Source organism: Coregonus lavaretus (assembly GCF_964263955.1).
Source record: "Coregonus lavaretus genome assembly, chromosome: 24".
Lineage (NCBI taxonomy): Eukaryota > Metazoa > Chordata > Actinopteri > Salmoniformes > Salmonidae > Coregonus > Coregonus lavaretus.
The window spans coordinates 20405606-20426391 of record NC_140011.1 but is presented as its reverse complement, the minus strand read 5'-3'; the positions used below and the strand labels follow the sequence as shown (position 1 = coordinate 20426391).

The 20786-nt window shown below is 43.6% G+C and overlaps 1 protein-coding gene across 1 annotated transcript in view; it reads left to right on the top strand.

Moving 5' to 3' along the window:
• LOC311100056 (transmembrane protein 132C-like) overlaps positions 1–20786 on the top strand; it is a 219838-nt gene that overhangs the window by 85417 nt on the left and 113635 nt on the right. Inside the window, exon 3 of the mRNA XM_084140799.1 lies at positions 9052–9195. Within this exon, the coding sequence (XP_083996925.1) occupies positions 9052–9195 (144 nt within the window). The remainder of the gene's footprint in view (positions 1–9051; positions 9196–20786) is intronic.

Here is a 20786-nt window from a genome sequence, read left to right as displayed (position 1 = left end):
TCAAAGCCCAGACCTCAATCCAATTGTGAATCTGTGGTATGACTTAAAGATTGCTGTAAACCAGCGAAACCCATCCAACTTGAAGCAGCTGGAGCAGTTTTACCTTGAAGAATGGGCAAAAATCCCAGTGGCTAGATGTGCCAAGCTTATAGAGACATACCCCAAGAGACTTGCAGCTGTAATTGCTGCAAAAGGTGTGTGTGTGTGTGTGTGTGGGGGGGGGGGGGTTGAATAGTTATGCACACTCAAGTTTCACTCAAGTAGTGGGAGGACCACACACGTGACTCCCAAGTTTGCTTCGATATTATGGTTATTATATCAATATTTGCACATAAAAGCGTTTCCACCGACATCTCTTGCATAATTCATTTTACCGATACATAAAGATCCCACATTTTCTAGCGTATTTTGTTTTGTCTACATTTGGAAAGTTTACCAAAAAATGTTCTGTTTCCATCAGGCCTGTCATGACATTTTTTATCTGACATGTACTTTACTCGCATAAAAAGGTTTGATGGAAACCTGGTTATAAAGATCCTATGAAATTAAGGTCCACAGTTTACAGTACGGAACCTTCATAAGAATCAACAGTTTCTCCTCTAGGATATATCCTCGTACAGGCACTGACATCAACCACTGTGAGCTGTCTATTCTTAACTTAGTCTTAGATTAATTGAAACAGAAGCCTTCTTTTTGTTTTATGTAATAAAGCTTATGTGACATGATATGATATATATAGAGAGAGAGATCATAGTTGAAGCATGACTGCTATAGAGACTGGAATGAAATAATAAAAAAGTAAAAATGTAAGATAAACTGGTCAATTTGATGGACAAACACCCATGACAATTCCAACCAGTGGTTTAGCAGAGGGTCTACATCACAGTTTATCTTCCAGTAAATGGAGTGTAAGCGGTTTTACTAAGCATAAAACACATAACATGTCAGTGGGCTGAGTGGCTCTCTGGAACCCTGGTGGAAGAGGGGCTCTAGCCATGATCACACACTCCCCATGTTCCAAAGCCACAGTGACTGAGGCATAGTGGGCCAGCCTAAATATTGACACATAAAGGGAAGGAAGGCAGAGGAGCAGCAGACACACAGCTCTCCATCGTTAGTCCTAATCCTATCTTATAATTAACATAGCCCTGCACAGTACACGCTTCCCAGATGTCCCCCTGACATACTGCACGAAGGATAAGTGACTGAATGAATTCTGTTGACTGAGCTTTATTGGCTGTCTCTCAGAGGCTTGACTGACTGCAACATCGTAGTGGCTTTTTGAGTATCTGGGACGTGGGGAGCAAGTACATCCTCGCCTGCTGAGAAGACTTAAGTCTTGGCTGTGTTTAACAGCCCTGCAGCTACCCGCTGGTTCACAGAGGCAGTGTTCACCCAGAGACAAAATCACTAAAGTATTGATGAGCTGCATACGACGGGTGCTGCTGCATTGGTCTGACTCCATGTGAGACTGTCAGCCCAATCTGTATCAATTACTGGATGGATGGGGGTAATGGAAGGTATGCAGCAACTCGACAAGAATGCCCATGTCTTAAATGAAGAAAATATGTTGCTCCTGGAGACTTGCTGTTTGTTATGGTATTTAATTTATCACATATTGAATCAATTTATCATCTGCTTATATGGAGTAAATTGAGTTGAATCTGCTGAGGTACTATCTGTTGTAGTTCAAATTAGGCTGAAGAATCACCATTGCTAAAATCTCAGGTGTTGATCATTATGGTAATTCCACAGGAGTTGATCTCTGGAGGTTTTGCACTAATGTTAATGAATCTCAGAGGCAGGGGCACATGTGCTTTTTTGGGGTTGCTTTGTCTATGGTAGGTCCAGTGTGTGACGTATGAAGCGTAAGAAGGTGCATGGTGTCTTGGTACTGGCTGATATCAGTAGGAGGGTTCTCACTTTCATTTATCTTCCCTAAAGGGTAGCTTTGTCTCAGGGCTCACTTCCCCAGTATGCTAGCTCTATTAGATAGACAAAAAGGTGTGTGTGTGTGCATTTATCAGCCAAAACATGACACCCACCCTGTATTTAAGAGCATATTGTTTCAACCAATGGTGGGCACAACACAAACACCTACGCTTCAACCTACTGTAAATGAACATGAAATAAATCAGAGTTTACGCATTTTTTGATAATTGACGTTAAAGGTTCAAACATTACATCATTTTTATTAAAAAACTTTTTTTTCAAGAAATTATAAAATAGTTTCACAACCCTGTTTGTGAGCTTTCAAATGATATCAACTCAATCATTTATCTTTTTTCAGTGATGAAGAAATGGATGTCTCAGGGTAGGGTGGGGTATGCAAATTTGGTCAACTTTGAGCACCTCTATCTCCTAAATGGCATTCAGGTCCAAAAAGTCACTTTATGACCACTTTTACCATGGGCAAACAAGTATGGAAGGTTTTGTTCGAATCAAATGGGGGTGCAATCAGAAAGGGATTGAATTCATATGGAACGATCCACTTGTAATTTATATGTTGTGTGTGATGGAGTACAGTTAGAAGGACACTCCTTTAAATCTAGCCAATCGTCTCTGACCTCCCGGGCCCTCACATTGTCTAACCACAGACAGGTCCTGTCTTCTCCAATCAGGCTGGTCCAGTACAGGGAATGCCAAGCATTCCATTCCACTCAGACTGCCTTTACATCAAGTCGTCATTGAATTCTCAGCTGGGCCCATCACCACTGTGCTCTCTGGCCTTCCCACCTCTCTACTGCCAATTCTTTGTCTCAGCCAACTCTTCTCTCCACTCATTACCATGGGAACCAAAAGTGCGCTGTCTTTTTATGTGACAGTGTCTAATCATTTGGTAGAAATGTATTATTTTAAGCTAGACCTTGCAGAATCCTATAAATGTTATAATGGTAATGTGATCAAATCAAATAAAATAAAATTTTATTTGCCACATGCACCGAATACAACAGGTGTAGACATTACCGTGAAATGCTTACTTACAGCCCTTAACCAACAATGCATTTTCTCCTTAATAAAAAAGTAAAATAAAACAACAACAACAAAAAAGTGTTGAGAAAAAAAGAGCAGAAGTACAATAAAATAACAGTAGGGAGGGTACCGGTGCAGAGTCCGTGTGCGGGGGCACCGGCTAGTTGAGGTAGTTGAGGTAATATGTACATGTGGGTAGAGTTAAAGTGACTAAGCATAAATAATTAACAGAGTAGCAGCAGCGTAAAAAGATGGGGTGGGGGTAGAAGCTATTGAGAAGCCTTTTGGACCTAGACTTGGCGCTCCGGTACCGCTTGCCGTGCGGTAGCAGAGAGAACAGTCTATTACTAGGGTGTCTGGAGTCATTGACAATTTTGAGGGCCTTGCGGTCTGAGGCCGAGCAGTTGCCATACCAGGCGGTGATGCAACCAGTCAGGATGCTCTCGATGGTGCAGCTGTAGAACGTTTTGAGGGTCTGAGGACCCATGCCAAATCTTTTCAGTCTCCTGAGGGGGAATAGGCTTTGTCGTGCCCTCTTCACGACTGTCTTAGTGTGTTTGGACCATGATAGTTTGTTGGTGATGTGGACACCAAGAAACTTGAAGCTCTCAACCTGTTCCACTACAGCCCTGTCGATGAGAATGGGGGCGTGTTCAGTCCTCTTTTTTTTCCTGTAGTCCACAATCATCTCCTTTGTCTTGGTCACGTTGAGGGAGAGATTGTTATCCTGGCACCACACGGCCAGGTCTCTGGCCTCCTCCCTATAGGCTGTCTCATCGTTGTCGGTGATCAGGCCTACCACTGTTGTGTTGTCGGCAAACTGATGATGAACTAATGATGGTGTTGGAGTCGTGCCTGGCCATGCAGTCATGGGTGAACAGGGACTACAGGAGGGGACTGAGCACGCACCCCTGAGGGGCCCCCGTGTTGAGGATCAGCGTGGCAGATGTGTTGTTACCTACCCTTACCACCTGGGGGCGGCCCGTCAGGAAGTCCAGGATCCAGTTGCAGAGGGAGGTGTTTAGTCCCAGGATCTTTAGCTTAGTGATGAGCTTTGAGTGCACTATGGTGTTGAACGCTGAGCTGTAGTCAATGAATAGCATTCTCACGTAGGTTTTCCTCTTGTCCAGGTGGGAAAGGGCAGTGTGGAGTGCAATAGAGATTGCATCATCTGTGGATCTGTTGGGGCAGTATGCAAATTGGAGTGGCTCTAGGGTTTCTGGGATAATGGTGTTGATGTGAGCCATGACCAGCCTTTCAAAGCACTTCATGGCTACAGACGTCAGTGCTACGGGTCGGTAGTCATCTAGGCAGGTTATCTTAGTGTCCTTGGGCACGGGGACTATGGTGGTCTGCTTGAAACATGTTGGTATTACAGACTCAGTCAGGGACATGTTGAAAATGTCGGTGAAGACACTTGCCAGTTGGTCAGCGTGATCACATAGTCATCCGGAACAGCTGGTGCTCTCATGCATGCTTCAGTGTTGCTTGCCTCGAAGCGAGCATAGAAGTGGTTTAGCTCGTCTAGTAGGCTTGTGTCACTGGGCAGCTCGCGGCTGTGCTTCGCTTTGTAGTCTGTAATATTTTCAAGCCCTGCCACATCCGACGAGCGTCAGATCCGGTGTAGTACGATTCAATCTTAGTCCTGTATTGACTCTTTGCCTGTTTGATGGTTCATCGGAGGGCATAGCAGGATTTGTTATAAGCGTCCGGGTTGAAAGCGGCAGCTCCATGAAAGCGGCAGCTCTACCCTTTAGCTCAGTGCGGATGTTTCCTGTAATCCATGGCTTCTGGTTGGGGTATGTACATACGGTCACTGTGGGGATGACATCATCGATGCACTTATTGATGAAGCCAGTGACTGATGTGGTGTACTCCTCAATGCTATCTGAAGAATTCCGGAACATGTTCCAGTCTGTGCTAGCAAAACAGTCCTGTAGCTTAGCATCTGCGTCATCTGACCACTTTTTTATTAACAGAGTCACTGGTGCTTCCTGCTTTCGTTTTTGCTTATAAGCAGGAATCAGGAGGATAGAGTTATGGTCAGATTTGCCAAATGGAGGGCGAGGGAGAGATTTGTGTGTGGAGTAAAGGTGGTCTAGAGTTTTTTTTCCCCCTCTGGTTGCACATTTAACATGCTGGTAGAAATTAGGTAGAACAAATGTAAGTTTCCCTGCATTAAAGTCCCCGGCCACTAGGAGTGCTGCCTCTGGATGAGCGTTTTCCTGTAGTTATGGCCTTATACAGCTCATTGAGTGCAATCTTAATGCCAGCATTGGTTTGTGGTGGTAAATAGACAGCTATGAAAAATATAGATGAAAACTCTCTTGGTAAATAGTGTGGTCTACAGCTTATCATAAGGTACTCTACCGCAGGCGAGCAAAACCTCAAGACTTCCTTATTATTTGATTTTGTGCACCAGCTGTTGTTTACAAATATACACAGACCGCCACTCCTTGTCTTAATGGAGTCAGCCGTTCTATCCTGCCGATGTAGCGTATAGCCCGCTAGCTGTATGTTGTCCATGTTATCATTCAGCCACGACTCGGTGAAACATAAGATATTACAGTTTTTAATGTCCCGTTGGTAGGATAAGCGTAATCGTAGGTCATCTAATTTATTTTCCAATGACTGAAGATTGGCTAATAGGATTGATGGAAGAGGCAGTTTACTCGCTCGCCGTCAGATCCTTACGAGGCACCCCGACCTACGTCCACGATATCTCCGTCTCTTTCTCCTGCGAATTACGGGGATTTGGGCCTTGTCGGGTGTCTGTAGGATATCCTTCGCGGCCGCCTCGTTGAAGAAAAAATCTTTGTCCAATACGAGGTGAGTAATCGCTGTCCTGATATCCAGAAGCTATTTTTGGTTATAAGAGACGATGGCAGAAACATTATGTACAGAATAAATTACAAATAACGCGAAAAAACACACATAATTGTACAATTGGTTAGAGGGCTGTAAAATGTTTCTGTATAATGAAATGAGGTGTTATTGTCAGCTGAAAAGACTGGGCTGACAGATTTAATGGATATTTCAGGCCACTTTTCTCCCCCTCTTATGTTTCCTGTTTTTGGTATATTCTTGTGAACTCGTGCTCCGTGTTATACACTGGCTCAGTCTTTTCCACCAATTAAAAGCCATTTGTGGGAGCTGGGCTAATCTGTGCCCGGGGCTGGTACTGGTACATGCAGCTCTGTGTGTGTGTGTCTCTGTGTGTGTGTGTGTGAGTCTCTGTGTGTGTGTGTCTCTGTGTGTGTGTGTGTGTGTGTGTGTGTGTGTGTGTGTGTGTGTGAGTCTCTGTGTGTGTGTGTGTGTGTGTGTGTATGTGTGTGGGCGTGTGTGCCTGAGTGTGGTGTATATGCGTGTGTTGTGTGTATGAAATGTGTCAGATGTGGCCTACTGTATATCAATGTTATACATAGCTTTCCCAAATTATTTATACACCCCAGTATATCAATCTCACTAGTCCTAACGGCAGGACATTCATATCTCTCATGTTTAATTTCCTGCTTTCTGAAAGTCATTAATATCAATGCATGTCTGTATTTCATTAGGCGTGGAGCGGGCATGTTGACGTGCTGTTTGACCACTGATAGCCCTGGTGTGTCTGTTGTGAACATCCATCAGAGAGCGATCAGCCTCTCTCCCAGTCTCTGCTGACACCCTCATGACATCTGTAAATACTCATCTAACTGATGCACAGGTTGCTGTGGAACTAATGAGGCTGCTTCATGTGCTGATGCATGAGAAAGTGGGTCTACTCTTTAAATTGCTTTCCTTTACTGTGTCTCCTCTCTCCCTCTCCCCAGAAATCATATTAGTCAAACCAATCTTATTTAAAACATGCCCTTTCTTTAATTTACCCCTGATGCTTGTTTTCTGCTTGCCATGCTGCTGGAGTTTGCATGTTGGATGGATAGATGAGAGAGAGAGAGAGAGAAGGTGGAAATGAGGGAAAGAAAAGGAGAGAGGAGAGAAAAGAAAAGCAGCGAGAGAAGGGCACTGCCTGTCCATGTATAGCGTATGGTACCCCCCCCAAAACAAAGGAACAAGTGGGAGCATAAACACACTAGTACACCACAGTCAGAGTACATGTCATATCTGCATAATACAATGTACTTACTAGGTGTTACACAGGATTTAGCTAGTTAAAATGAAGTGTATCTTGAAGGGTACTTACTTGTAATTAATGTGTACTTATATGGTACATTACCCATCCTTACAACCTGGTCCTTATTTTAAGGCTTCCGGAAGAACCATCCAAGTGGGAGGATAAACACACTAGTACACCACAGAGTACATGTAAAATCTGCATAAGTACAAAAAAAAAAAAAGTAATAGAGAGAGAGAGAGAGAGAGAGAGAAAATGGGATGCATATGCATAGAGCTGGGAGCTGTCAGTAACCTCCTCAGCCCCATAGGCAGTGGCGTCGGCTGTAGCTGGCCTTTATCTGGGCTCGTCTGGAGCTCCACACTGAACACAGCCCAGTTATTGCTGCAACTCCCTGATAAGATCAAAGGAGAAGCCGGGCCGAGTCGGGAGATGTGTGCCGCCCTCTCTCCCTTTGGTCCGAGCGCGGTTTGTCACGTCATTATCCACCATAATGTCTGAACTTTCTCGGCGCGTTAGAAGTCCTTCGCGGTTTTCAGGGGTGCAACGAGGATAATCTGCTCCTCTGTTTTTTTAATTATTATTTTTTTATCTGAGAAATTCTCCCAGCTACCATGTTTCTTCCCAGTGTACAGTGATTTTTCACTCTTTTTTTATTCTGTTTTATCTTGGAACAATTTTCCTCAATGTTGTTCTATTGGAACAATTTTCCTCAATGTTGTTCTATTGGAACAATTTTCCTCAATGTCGTTCTATTGTATCTCGTCTTTACTCTTTTTTATTTTTAATTTAAAGACACTGATTAATTTGTGTAACAGCTGGGCAATTTGTCATGATGGATAAAGGTAGGGAGAGCTGCTTAGACACATCAGTGCAATTTCCTTTGACAAGGCAGAGAATAAAATTAAATTAAATTAAATGGACATGCATTAGAATGGAGAACAAGAGCAGGTTAGAGTGACTGGGCTCCTATCCAGCCTGCCAGCCATATCCATGGGTAACAGCACAGATCAAAATGAGAGTGGGCAGCTCTGGTCTGAATACTCTTTAAAGCGGCAATCAGCAGTAGAAACAATAACAAACCTGTTTCGGTAAAAAGCTGAGGGTAGGGCTGGAGAAATGTTACCACTCTCAAATTCATTGACAGAGCTATGGATGCAAGGACTGACCATCCATGATATCAAAATTATAGTTTTAACAATGTTTAGAGGCTATATGGTGTTTACATTTACTTTGTTTACAAACATTGGAGGAAAACAAGGTTATATTTTGGGTTCTGATGGATAAGTTATATTCTTCAAGAATCAATGGGTACATATCATTAATTTATAAGTCCAAAAATGGATGTAGCAACTTCTGATTGCCCCTTTAAAACCACAGGTGTGGAGGAAATTACATAATAGACTGAACCACCTTTTTCCACCTTTGGAAGTCAGCATTCAATTCCTGTTGTTGTAGGATGTAAAACATGTCTTGGGTTTAAGTAGTTTTCCTGGCTTGTTGTGAACCACTTATTATATCCACAATGTGTTCCTTGAAGATTCATTCAAAGTTTATCCTACATCTTTATTGTTTTAAACAGCCGACATGCCATCTGTTTTCTTTGTGTTAAATTTGTATGCTGCAAATCACATACATTTTCTCGTAGCCTAGCAAACAGCAGGCTGTGAGCCTTGGCTTTATTCAGAGCCAACTCTCCTATTGTGAACTGTAAACTCTTTCTGTATGTAAGACTTCGGGAACTCTTGTTCAATACCCATGGTATGAAATCTGAATTTGGATCAGAATGTACAATGCAGTACATACACATAGCCGAGTATGCTAGACCAGTGACATCACATTAAAGACATGTCACCCTATTTCTTGTATAGTGCACTACTTTTGACCAGGGCCATTTAAGATGCCACATAGTAATCAGGCCTATTTAATGTTGTTGTCTGACCTCTAACCTCTCTCTCCTCCAGGGTGAAGTTGAAGGATGGTGTTGCATTCCTGGGGGCGCGGGCCAGTAACCCAGTCCTGTGGACGGTGAGTCAGGACGTGAGGAGCGAGGGGCACAGAGTAGTCACTCTCCACTGTCACCGCAATGAGAACACCTTCGGTCAGAGGTCAGTGGCTCCTGGTTATTGTTAGATTAACACCTATTAATTGGTATTCAACGTTCTGTAATAGCACATATGATGGATTATTGGTAGGACCAGGAGTTTTTCCTGATCAGACCATGTGGTCCGGAAAAACTCAGGGCCCTAATTATGTATTATGGGCTACGCAAATGTCCTGGTGTGCTGCTCACTCAGCAGGCTCAGTTCAACGATGTTCATGAATAATAATACTGTTGTTACAGCCCCCCCCACCCCACCCCCCAAAGGGAGCACTCATTAACGATAACAATTTCACAACTGAGCCACTGAACTTCAGAGCTAAACTTTAGTGCACTTGGCTCCCTTTGGACTCAATTTCCATTCATACAGTGGGCTTCTTCCGAAACAATTTAGCTTGAGTGTCTTACTCAAGGGCCCAACATGTGGGACTGGAAGAAGCATGGGACTGTTTGATGGTAGAACAAAGAATACTACTATGACAGGCTGTTTTTAATCAAGCTGTGTGGGTTGAAACTGTTGATCTTAGCCAATCAGATGTATTTGTTATGCAGTTTCTACTTGGTGCACTCTCAAGCCATTTGATCTAATCTCAATTAAACCATGAACAGGGATGTGTTACCTCTAAGACCCATCATAGACTCAAACTCTCAGCACTACTTACTCACAATCCACCAGTCCAACGTCTAATGCTATAACTACTTCTCCACACACAGGCCATTATGCCCATCTCTCTGACACCGCCTCCACACTTATGTGTCTCATATTACCATCCCGCTGTCCCCATAGGAGAACCCTTTTTGGGTCCAGGTAGAACACTTTTTGGTTCCAGGTAGAACTATTTTGGGTTCCATGTAGAACCCTCTGTGGAAAGGGTTCTACATGCAACCCAAAAGGGTTTTACATGGAACCCTTTTCGGTTCTCGATAGCACCTTTTTTTCTAAGAGTGTACAATTCATTGTGGCAAAGCTTTCTTGTGCTCGAGGAGAGGAAACATATGGACATAAACAAAGCTTGCCTCCTTGCCTGTGGACCTCTGTACAAGTTATATTCAAATACTGCACTGTTAATAGATTGTTTTTTCCCTCTCCTCATTGAAAGCACATTGTGCGGGGAGATGTCTAAAGAAGATATATATTATTTTGTTGTTTTTACTGTGTCTTCTAAATTGAATTTCCTGTCGAGCGACATAAGTTATTCGGTTTGGGAGCTGCAAATGACTCTTAAGTTAAATCTAATGGGTAAGGAAATGTTTAGACCTAAAGCACTGTTAGACTTCGTATAATTATTACGGTTTCCATAGTTCGCCCCAGAATTCATCAGGTAACCTGTACCCCTAAAATGAGGTAATTTACCTAGGCAAAGCAGAGGTCATTAAAATACCATGATTTATAACTTAGTCACCGTGTAACAGGAGGTACTGTACTGTATATGATGCAGGTTCCCAGTCGGGACACAGTCTCTCCAACGAGTTGCTGTATTTCAGGTCTAATTTCTGTGTTTTCTCCCACTCTGACACTAAGGATATCCCTAAAAAACCACAGTTTTTCCTTACTTGTGCTGTAAATTACCAGATTGCTCTGCTACCGTACTCCCATGGTTGGTGTTAGAGGCAGTATGGTGGTTATTGGGTTCTATGGTCAGTGGGAGTAAGGTTGTGCCGACGTGTGTGTTTTTGTTTTACTATACTTGTGAGTACCAGAAGTCAGTAAACCAAGGATAATTCGGACACGTGAGAACAGTTGGCCGGTCCTAAAAAGGAAATAGGCTATTTTAGGAATAGGGGTAGAATTAGGGTTAGAATTAGGGTTAGGTTTAGGGTTAGGGATTAGGGGTTAAGCTTATGGTTAAGTTTAGGGTTAGGGGCAAGGGAAAATTTGATTTTGAATGGGAATCAATTGTCCCCCAAACGTGTAATACACAGCTGTGTGTCTGTCTGTCTGTGTGTGTGTGTGTGTGTGTGTGTGTGTGTGTGTGTGTGTGTGTGTGTGTGTGTGTGTGTGTGTGTGTGTGTGTGTGTGTGTGTGTGTGTGAGAGAGAAAGATAGAGGGAGAAACAAAAAGGAGAGAAATAGAAAGAATAGAAAGAGTAGGCCTAATGCACCTTTCAGGGCTATGGACAGCGTACCAAACGTTTACTGCTTTATCATAACTGGACATGTTTATGGAGCGATAAACATCGACCTACAATACCGGTCAAAAGTTTTAGAACACCTACTCATTCCAGGGTTTCTCTTTATCATGTAGTAACCAAAAAAGTGTTATACAAATGAAAATATATTATTCAAATAGCCACCCTTTGCCTTGATGACAGCTTTGCACACTCCTGGCATTCTCTCAACCAGCTTCATGAGGTAGTCACCTGGAATGCATTTAAATTAACAGGTGTGCATTGTTAATTTGTGGAATGTCTTTCCTTCTTAATGCATTTGAGCCAATCAGTTGTGTTGTGACAATGTAGGGGGTATACAGAAATTAGCCCTATTTGGTAAAAGACCAAGTCCATATTACGTCAAGAACAGCTCAAATAAGCAAAGAGAAACGACAGTCCATCTTTACTTTAAGACATGAAGGTCAGTCAATACGGAACATTTCAATAACTTTTAAAGTTTCTTCAAGTGCAGTCGCAAAAACCATCAAGCGCTATGATGAAACTGGCTCTCATGAGGACCACCACAGGAATGGAAGACCCAGAGCTACCTTTGCTGCAGAGGATAAGTTCATTAGAGTTACCAGCCTCAGAAATTGTAGCCCAAATAAATGCTTCACAGAGTTCAAGTAACAGACACATCTCAACATCAACTGTTCAGAGGGGACTGTGTGAATCAGGCCTTCATGGTCGAATTGCTGCAAAGAAACCACTACTAAAGGACACCAATAAGAAGAAGAGACTTGCTTGGGCCAAGAAACACGACCAATGGACATTAGACCAGTGGAAAGTTGTCCTTTGGTCTGGAGTCCAATTTTGAGATTTTGGTTCCAACCGCTGTGTCTTTATGAGACGCTGTGTGGTTGAACGGATGATCTCTGCATCTGTATTTCCCATCGTAAAGCATGGAGGAGGAGGTGTTATGGTGTTGGGTGCTTTGCTGTTGACACTGTCTGTGATTTATTTAGAATTCAAGGCACACTTAACCAGCATGGCTACCACAGCATTTTGCAGCGATACGCCATCCCATCTGGTTTGGGCTTAGTGGGACTATCATTTGTTTTTCAACAGGACAATGACCCAACACACCTCCAGGCTGCGTAAGGGCTATTTTACCAAGGCGGCGAGTGATGGAGTGCTGCATCAGATGACCCGGCCTCCAAAATTCCCCGACCTCAACCAAATTGCGATGGTTTGGGATGAGTTGGATCGCAGAGTGAAGGAAAAGCAGCCAACCAGTGCTCACCATATGTGGGAACTCCTTCAAGAGTGTTGGAAAAGCATTCCAGGTGAAGCTGGTTGAGAGAATGCCAAGAGTGTGCAAAGCTGTCATCAAGGCAAAGGGTTGCTATTTGAAGAATGACAATGCCCCCTTGCACACCCCTTTAAATTTGTGGATTTGGCTATTTCAGCCACACCCATTGCTGACAGGTGTTTAAAATCGAGGACACTGTCACGACTTCCGCCGAGGCTGCCTCCCCTCCTTGTTCGGGCAGGTTTCGGCGTTCGTTGTCACCGGCTTACTAGCTACTGCCGATCCCATTCTCATCACTCCACTTGTCATGTCTTGTCTTGTCAATCACACACACCTGGTGCTCATTCCCCTAATTAGTATGTGTATAAGTGTTCCCTCTGTTCCCCTTGTCTTTGTGAGTGATTGTTTCATTGTGAGAGCGAGTAGCTCGGTTGAGCTACTCTTCCATTTGTTATTGCCAAGGTGGAATATTTCCCTTGTGATAGTTTCATTTTGACGCTTGGTGCGTTTTATTTATGTAAACGGAATAAACTCTGAACTTCGGTGTTTTACCTCCTGCGCCTGACTCCTTCATTCACACCTCATCACACACACAGCCATGCAATCTCCATTGAAAAACATTGGCAGTAGAATGACCTGACTAAAGAGCTCAGTGACTTTCAACATGGCACCGTCATAGTATATCACCTTTCCAACAAGTCAGTTGGTCACATTTCTGCCCTACTAGAGCTGCCCCGGTCAACTTTTAGTGCTGTTATTGTGAAGTGGAAACCTTTAGGAGTAACAACGGTTCAGCCGCGAAGTGGTAGGCCACACAAACTCACAGAACGGGACCGCTGAGTGCTGAAGCGCGTAGCGCGTACAAATTGTCTGTCCTCGGTTGCATCACACTATTTTTCATGGTTCTGGCTAGGCCCCTTAGTTCCAGTGAAGGGAAATCTAAACTCTACAGCATACAATTACATTCTAGAGGATTCTGTGCTTCCAACTTTGTGGCAACAGTTTGGGGAAGGCCCTCTCCTGTTTGAGCATGACAGTGCCCCCATGCACAAAGCGAGGTCCATACAGAAATGGTTTGTCGAAATTGGTGTGGAAGAACATGACTGGCCTGCACGGAGCCCTGACCTCAATCCCATCGAACACCTTTGGGATGAATTGGAACGCCAGGCCTAATCGCCCAACATCAGTGCCCAACCTCACTAATGCTCTTGTGGCTGAATGGAAGCAAGTCCCCTCAGCAATGTTCCAACATCTAGTGGAAAGCCTTCCCAGAAGAGTAGAGGCTGTTATAGCAACAAAAGGGGGACCAACTCCATATTAATGCCAATGGTTTTGGAATGAGATGTTCAACGAGCAGGTTTCCACATACTTTTACTTGTGCTGTAGAGATTTCCCCCATGAATTATCAAAGTGACCATATCATCTCTGTCTCCATCAGCGGAGATTAGTTTACTATCACAGAGGAGAAAAAGGACCAGAATATTCCAGTCTTTTGCTACTGTAAATTTCCTTTTTCGCTCAGTGTCTCTGTGGTCCCCAAAACGCTCTTTTACAGCTATCGTTTTGTTTACTGTATTTTCCCTAAAAGTCTCTCTCTCAACACCCCATCCACCTTGTCTTGTTCTCTCTTATTTTTCTCTCTTTTTCTCCTGTTCTATTTCGTTCTTCTCCGTGGTGTTTTTTCATATTCCTCTCGAACGGTGTGTGAAATGAAAGGATCAGTTCCTCCAGGAGGAAGCTACTGTGCCTTCACACAATCCTGCATCAATCACAGGCCTACCCTCATCACACAACCAGTCAAACCACAAAGAGCAGCCAAGGAAAATACAGTTATTTCAGGAATATATAAATATTAAAGAGTGTATAAGCCTACAGATGTACAGCTCCCTTCTCCTACTAAAATGACATAATTTGCGGATTATTTGATTCTTATAACCAATTGATTATTAGATGTGAAGTACATTGAAGTGTAAGAATGTCCAACGGATTTTGCCACAATGTGCAATTGATTAGTATATCTGTGATTCGTTAAGCGGAGTGCATTCATTATTTCTTCAGAGATGTCCTTATCATTTAATATAAAACACATGATTTTCTCCTCTTGTTATAGTACTCACAGAACCCACACAGCCCCACAGTCAGACTATCCATTCAACAGTGTGATGTGCATTACATCGAACACCACCGTCAATATACTATCATATGCCTAGACACATTCAGTGCTTTCTCTCTATTGATTCTTTATGCTGTGAGAGGGCTTGAAGTGAGATCCTCACAGGGCTCTGTAGGCTGTGTCTAATCCTGGACTCAATGGGCATGCCTAATCTCTCAGCTGGCTCTAACAGCTCGCAAAGCCCCATCAGAGTCTCATTTTAACACCATGTATGATACTCTCACTTTCTTTTTCTCTTTCTTCTCCTCATTGACGATTGGCAAGATGGATTTGATTGTGCTGTCTTGTCTTTTCATTTGTTGTTCTGTTCCCATGACGACTACCTTTGATGTCACCTTTTTTTGTTTTTTACATGATTTTGGTTTTGACTAAAGACAGGTTTGACCTCTCCTACTGTTTTTTTGATTTTCTCTCTCTCTTCACCCACTTCTCTTTTTTCCCTCCCTTGCCATTTTCCCGCTTTCTGTCTCTCTCTCTCCCGCAGTCGATCCATCTCTGAATGTCTCATTAGCTTGTGGGACCAGACGAAATTTGCCATGTAATCACCTGTGCCTACCCCATTTCTTATATTTCTCATAGGGCCCTATACTCTCTTAAAGAAACAGAGCACATCTCATCAATCCTTTATCCCTATGTGTACATTTCTTATATTTTCGGTGAGTTCCCTATATGCTCTCTTAAAGAAACAGAGCACACCACTGCAGTCTTTTAGTCCTATTTGTATAGCATCATTTATTTTCTTCCTATGATTCATTCCCCATCGGCCCCCAACATCTGCTGAGCATCAAACTCACATTTCCATGGTCTGCATACATTATCATATCTCTCTGGTTTTTGGCTAGTGTTGGGTTTGGATAGACTAACAACTTCAATAGACCGCTTTCAGGTATAGCCTCAATGCCGGGCAAATCTGTAGAATACCTGAGGATGTTGTAGCCTAGTGAATGAAGAATGTGTCACACACACACAACCCCACACATCAGAAGTGTATCCTGTGGGAATTCTATACTGTCTATAGGAAACTGAGAAAGCCCAATCCTATAGAGCATTCTCGGTCTCTGTCATTCTCAGTCAAGTCCTAGCCTCAGCATTCACATTAACTACAGCTATTCATTCTGTTTTTACATGCACCGTCACAAACAATATTAGCATGTCCACCTGGTTACTCTGAATACCCCCTCCCCCACACACACTCCCTCCCTGTTGGTGCAGTCCATTAAACAGGGCTGTCTGGACAGGGTTAATGAGGCTGCTGACCCCTGGGTGACCACGTGCTGACCTGGACTCTTACCACTGCTTCTCCACCTCATTAATCTGCCAAGGACGCAGGACCCACCTCCACATCTCCCTGCCGGAGAGAGAGAGATAGAGGGAGGGGGAGGGGGAGAGAGGGGAAAGGGATGGAGAGCGAGGAGGGACAGAAAGAGAGCGAGAGAGAAAGGAGGGGAAAAAGGAAGGGAAGAATATAGAGGGGAGGGAATGTTGAGGGGGAAAGAGAAGGAAGGAGAGAGGGAGAGAAAGGGAGAGATACACTACATGACCAAAAGTATATGGACACCTACTCGTCGAACATCTCATTCCAAAATCATGGGCATTAAAAAGGAGTTTGTCCCCCCTTTGCTGCTATACCAGCCTCCACTCTTCTGGAAAGGCTTTCCACTAGATGTTGGAACATTGGTGCTGGGACTTGCTTACATTCAGCCACAAGAGTGGCGCAGTGGTCTAAGGCACTGCATCGCAGTGCTAGCTGTGCCACTAGAGATCCTGGTTCCAATCCAGGCTCTGCTGTAGCCGGCCGCAACCGGGAGATCAATGGGGCGGCGCACAAGTCGTCCAGGGTAGGGGAGGGAATGGCCGGCAGGGAGGTAGCTCAGTTGGTAGAGCATGGCGTTTGCAATGCCAGGGTTGTGGGTTCGATTCCCATGGGGTATGAAAAAATAAATAAAAAATGAAAAATGTATGCACTAACTGTAAGTCGCTCTGGATAAGAGCGTCTGCTAAATGACGTAAATGTAAGAGCATTAGTGAGGTCGGGCACTGATGTTGGGCGATTAGGCCTGGCTCGCATTCCAATTCATCCCAAAGGTGTTCGATGGGGTTGAGGTCAGGGTTTTGTGCAGGCCACTCAAGTTCTTCAACACCGATCTTCACAAACCATTTCTGTATGGACCTCGCTTTGTGCATGGGGGCATTGCCATGCTGAAACAAGAAAGGGCCTTCCCCAAACAGTTGCCACAAAGTTGGAAGCACAAAATCTTCTTGAATGACATTGTATGCTGTAGCTTTAAGATTTCCCTTCATTGGAATTAAGCCCAAACCATGAAAAACAGCCCCAGACCATTATTCCTCCTCCACCAAACTGTACAGTTGGCACTGCATTGGGGCAGGTAGCATTCTCCTGGCATCCGCCAAACCCAGATTCATCCTTCGGACTGCCAGATGGTGAAGCATAATTCATCACTCCAGAGAACGCTTTTCCACTGCTCCAGAGTCCAATGGCGGCGAGCTTTACACCACTCCAGCCGACACTTGGCATTGCGCATGGTGATCTTAGACTTGTGTGCGGCTGCTCGGCCAACGAAACCCATTTCATGACACTCCCGACAAACAGTTATTGTGCTGACGTTGCTTCCAGAGGCAGTTTGGAACTTGGTAGTGAGTGTTGCATCCGAGGTCAGACGATTTTTACGCTCTACATGCTTCAGCACTCGCCGGTCCCGTTCTGTGAGCTTGTGTGGCCTACCACTTCTCGGCTGTTATTGTTTCAACTTCACAGTAACAGCACTTACAGTTGACCGGGGCAGCTCTACAGGGCACAAATTTGATGAACTGACTTATTAGAAAGGTGCCATGTTGAATGTCACTGAGTTCTTCAGTAAGGCCATTAATTCTACATTAATTCTAGTCATTTAGCAGAAGCTCTTATCCAGAGCGACTTACAGTAGAGAGTGCATTCATTTTCATATTTGTTCATGCTGGTCCCCGTGTGAATCAAACTCACAACCCTGGCATTGCAAGTGCCATGCTCTACCAACTCAGCCACACGGGACCTTTCTACTGCCAATGTTTGTCTATGGAGATTGCATTTCTCTGTGCTCAATTTTATACACCTGTCAGCAACGGGTGTGGCTGAAATAGCCGAATCCACTCATTTGAAGGGGTGTCCACATACTTTGTATATATAGTGTAGCTCATCACAGCGTCACTAGCATGCTGTGAATTAAGTATTTTAAGAAGTTACCCGGTGTGTTTCTCAGAAACAAGTCCATACATTCACTTGATTCTTTAATTTCTTCTTCCTTTTGCTTTTTAGCATAAGTTACTGGACAGGGTGGGCAATGTTTTTAGAAGTTTCTTTCTCAGCTTCTTCTCACCTTCATATGCAAATGTTCCTAGAGTGTCCCTGGCGTATTTATGAGCAATAGAGAAACAGAGAAATCCATAATTCAGATTTCTGCAGATAGAAGACTCCCTTGCTGTAATCTGCATTGAGAAGAGCTAAATGACTGATTACGTAGCCTTCCTCCAAGGAGGAAACATCTTCCTGAGATAGTATGGAGTGTATCTTCACAAGTTAATCAGCACTATGCTGCTGTATTTAATGAAGTGTTGAAGATCCAGAGCTGGGTGAGGGTATGTATGATATGGAGATTCGGAAGGCCAAACAAAGTTTCCCAAGGCCAGCTGGAGTTCCTAATCACACAGGACCAGCCCCCTGCTTCCTGTACCGTCATCTCCAACATTTCTGTGGGGAATCTCCCCAGCAGCGCTAGTGGTGCTCCTTCTGATAAACAGAGATTGTGAAGCTTCTGAACTGAAACTTGCCAAGGGTCTCTGACAGAGTGAGTCAAGAGAATGAATGTCTACCAGGGTTTAAGTGGCGACCTGCTGTGCTTCTGCTGTCACCAACTACTTAAACAGCAATCTTACTGCCAGCTGAGCAAAGACCCGGTCTGCATCTTAAGTATTTTGGTATTGTTGTGAAAGCAGCAGCTACTCTTCCTGGGGTCCACACAAACGATGACATTTAAAAACGGCACACATAGCTTACATATCAATACATACACACAAAATATATAGGTCAAATAGGGGAGAGGCATTGTGTGGTGAGGTGTTGCTTTATCTGTTTTTTGAAACCAGGTTTGCTGTTCATTTGAGCAATATGAAAAGGAAAGAAGTTCCATGCAATAATGGAAGGGCGGCAGGTAGCTTAGTGGTTAAGCGCGTTGTGCCAGTAACCGAAAGGTTGCTGGTTCTAATCCCTGAGCCGACTAGGTGAAAAATATGTTGATGTGCCCTTGAGCAAGGCACTTAACCCTAATTGCTCCTGTAAGTCACTCTGGATAAGAGCGTCTGCTAAATGACAAAAATATATAAATTAAGAATAAAAATAAAAATATATAAATAATAATGGCTCTATATAATACTGCTTTCTTGAATTTGTTCTGGATTTGGGGACTGTGAAAAGGCCCCTGGTGGCATGTGTGTGTCAGAGCTGTACTTACAACTTTTTAGCTACTTTGCAACCACTTAGCATGTTAGCTAACCCTTCCTCTAACCCTAACCCTAACCCTTTAACCTAACTGCTAAACTTATCCCTAACCTTAATCCTAACCCCTAACCCTAACCCCTAGCCTAGCTAACGTTAGCCAGCTAGCTAACTTTAGCCACCTAGCTAGAATTCGTAACATATCAAACGTTTGCAAATTCGTAACATATAAAACGAATGTGTGATGGACATCCACAAATTAATACATACCATACGAAACATAACATATCATACTAAATGGAGTGTCTTGGATTTATGTACAGAATAATGTGAAATGCTCTGAGACCAGGTTGGGTGAGGAGGCAGGGGATATTCTGAGTGGGAAGTGGCAGTATCACAGAGGGAGATTAAATGCATTTTATTACATTAACTATGGACGGCCATTTTGAGGATTTCCATCAATGATGACAGGTCCCCATAAAATAATCAATGTTTTTTATTTTGATCCCATCAGCTTAAGTCATCTGCGTTATGGGGCCTTTATGATTAACTGACTACTGGTCATTAACATCTCTGCATCCATTCGCCCAGCTGACGCACAGCACTTCCAGTCGTCATTGGAATCAGATTGCATTGAGAGACGTTTGATTTAGCTCTAATTCACAGCAGTAAATGTGGCTCCAATGGCCTTGTGGTTAAAGGCTTGCCTTGTCATTGATTGGCTGTTTTCTTTGGCGGTGTGCGTTGAGCTTGGCGCAGTGGCCTCAACAGTGAAAGGCTGATTGTCTCCTTATAAACTGAAAAGGGCTGGATATCGAACCCCTCTCCAATTGTTCTGTCAATGAGGATCGCCTCGGATGACTCTACAACACAGCGATCACAGCTATATCCAGATATTGTTGGGTAATCTGCAGAATGGATGTAAATACCAACACATTTATAAACTGTGAATGCAGTAAATGGAAATTAAAGGGGGGAAACGTCCTTTATTGAACTTTCCTGTGTATGTTTTTGGCTATAGCTATGGCTAATTTGACGCAGGTTGACGTTTATTGGGATTAATCTTGTCTTGACGGCAGAGCTGAGCGATTTCCACTAGAAGGGCCAAATGCAAAGTAAAAATTGGCTAGATATCGTAAAAAGTTATGAAAACAAAAATGAGTTCTTTGGTCTTAATTTAAGGTTAGGGTTAGGCATAAGGTTAGCAGTGTGGTTAAGGTTAAGGTTAGGGTTAGGTTTAAAATCAGATTTTATGACATTGTGGCTGTGCCAGCTAGTGACGACCCTGCAGTGCTGCCTCCAGTCATAATTCATCCCAATAAATGCCAACATGCTAATTTGACACCGCACAGATCCAAAAATACACATGGGGCCTCATATAGAACATACTACTTTCCAGCATTATGTGCCCATTCCTCATGGCACATTGGGAATTATGAATTTCTGCTCCTGCTAATCTAATGCACTGGGGGGGAGGGCGGGAGGGTTCCCATACCAGGAACACCACACTGACTGTCTACTCTAGCTGCTCTTG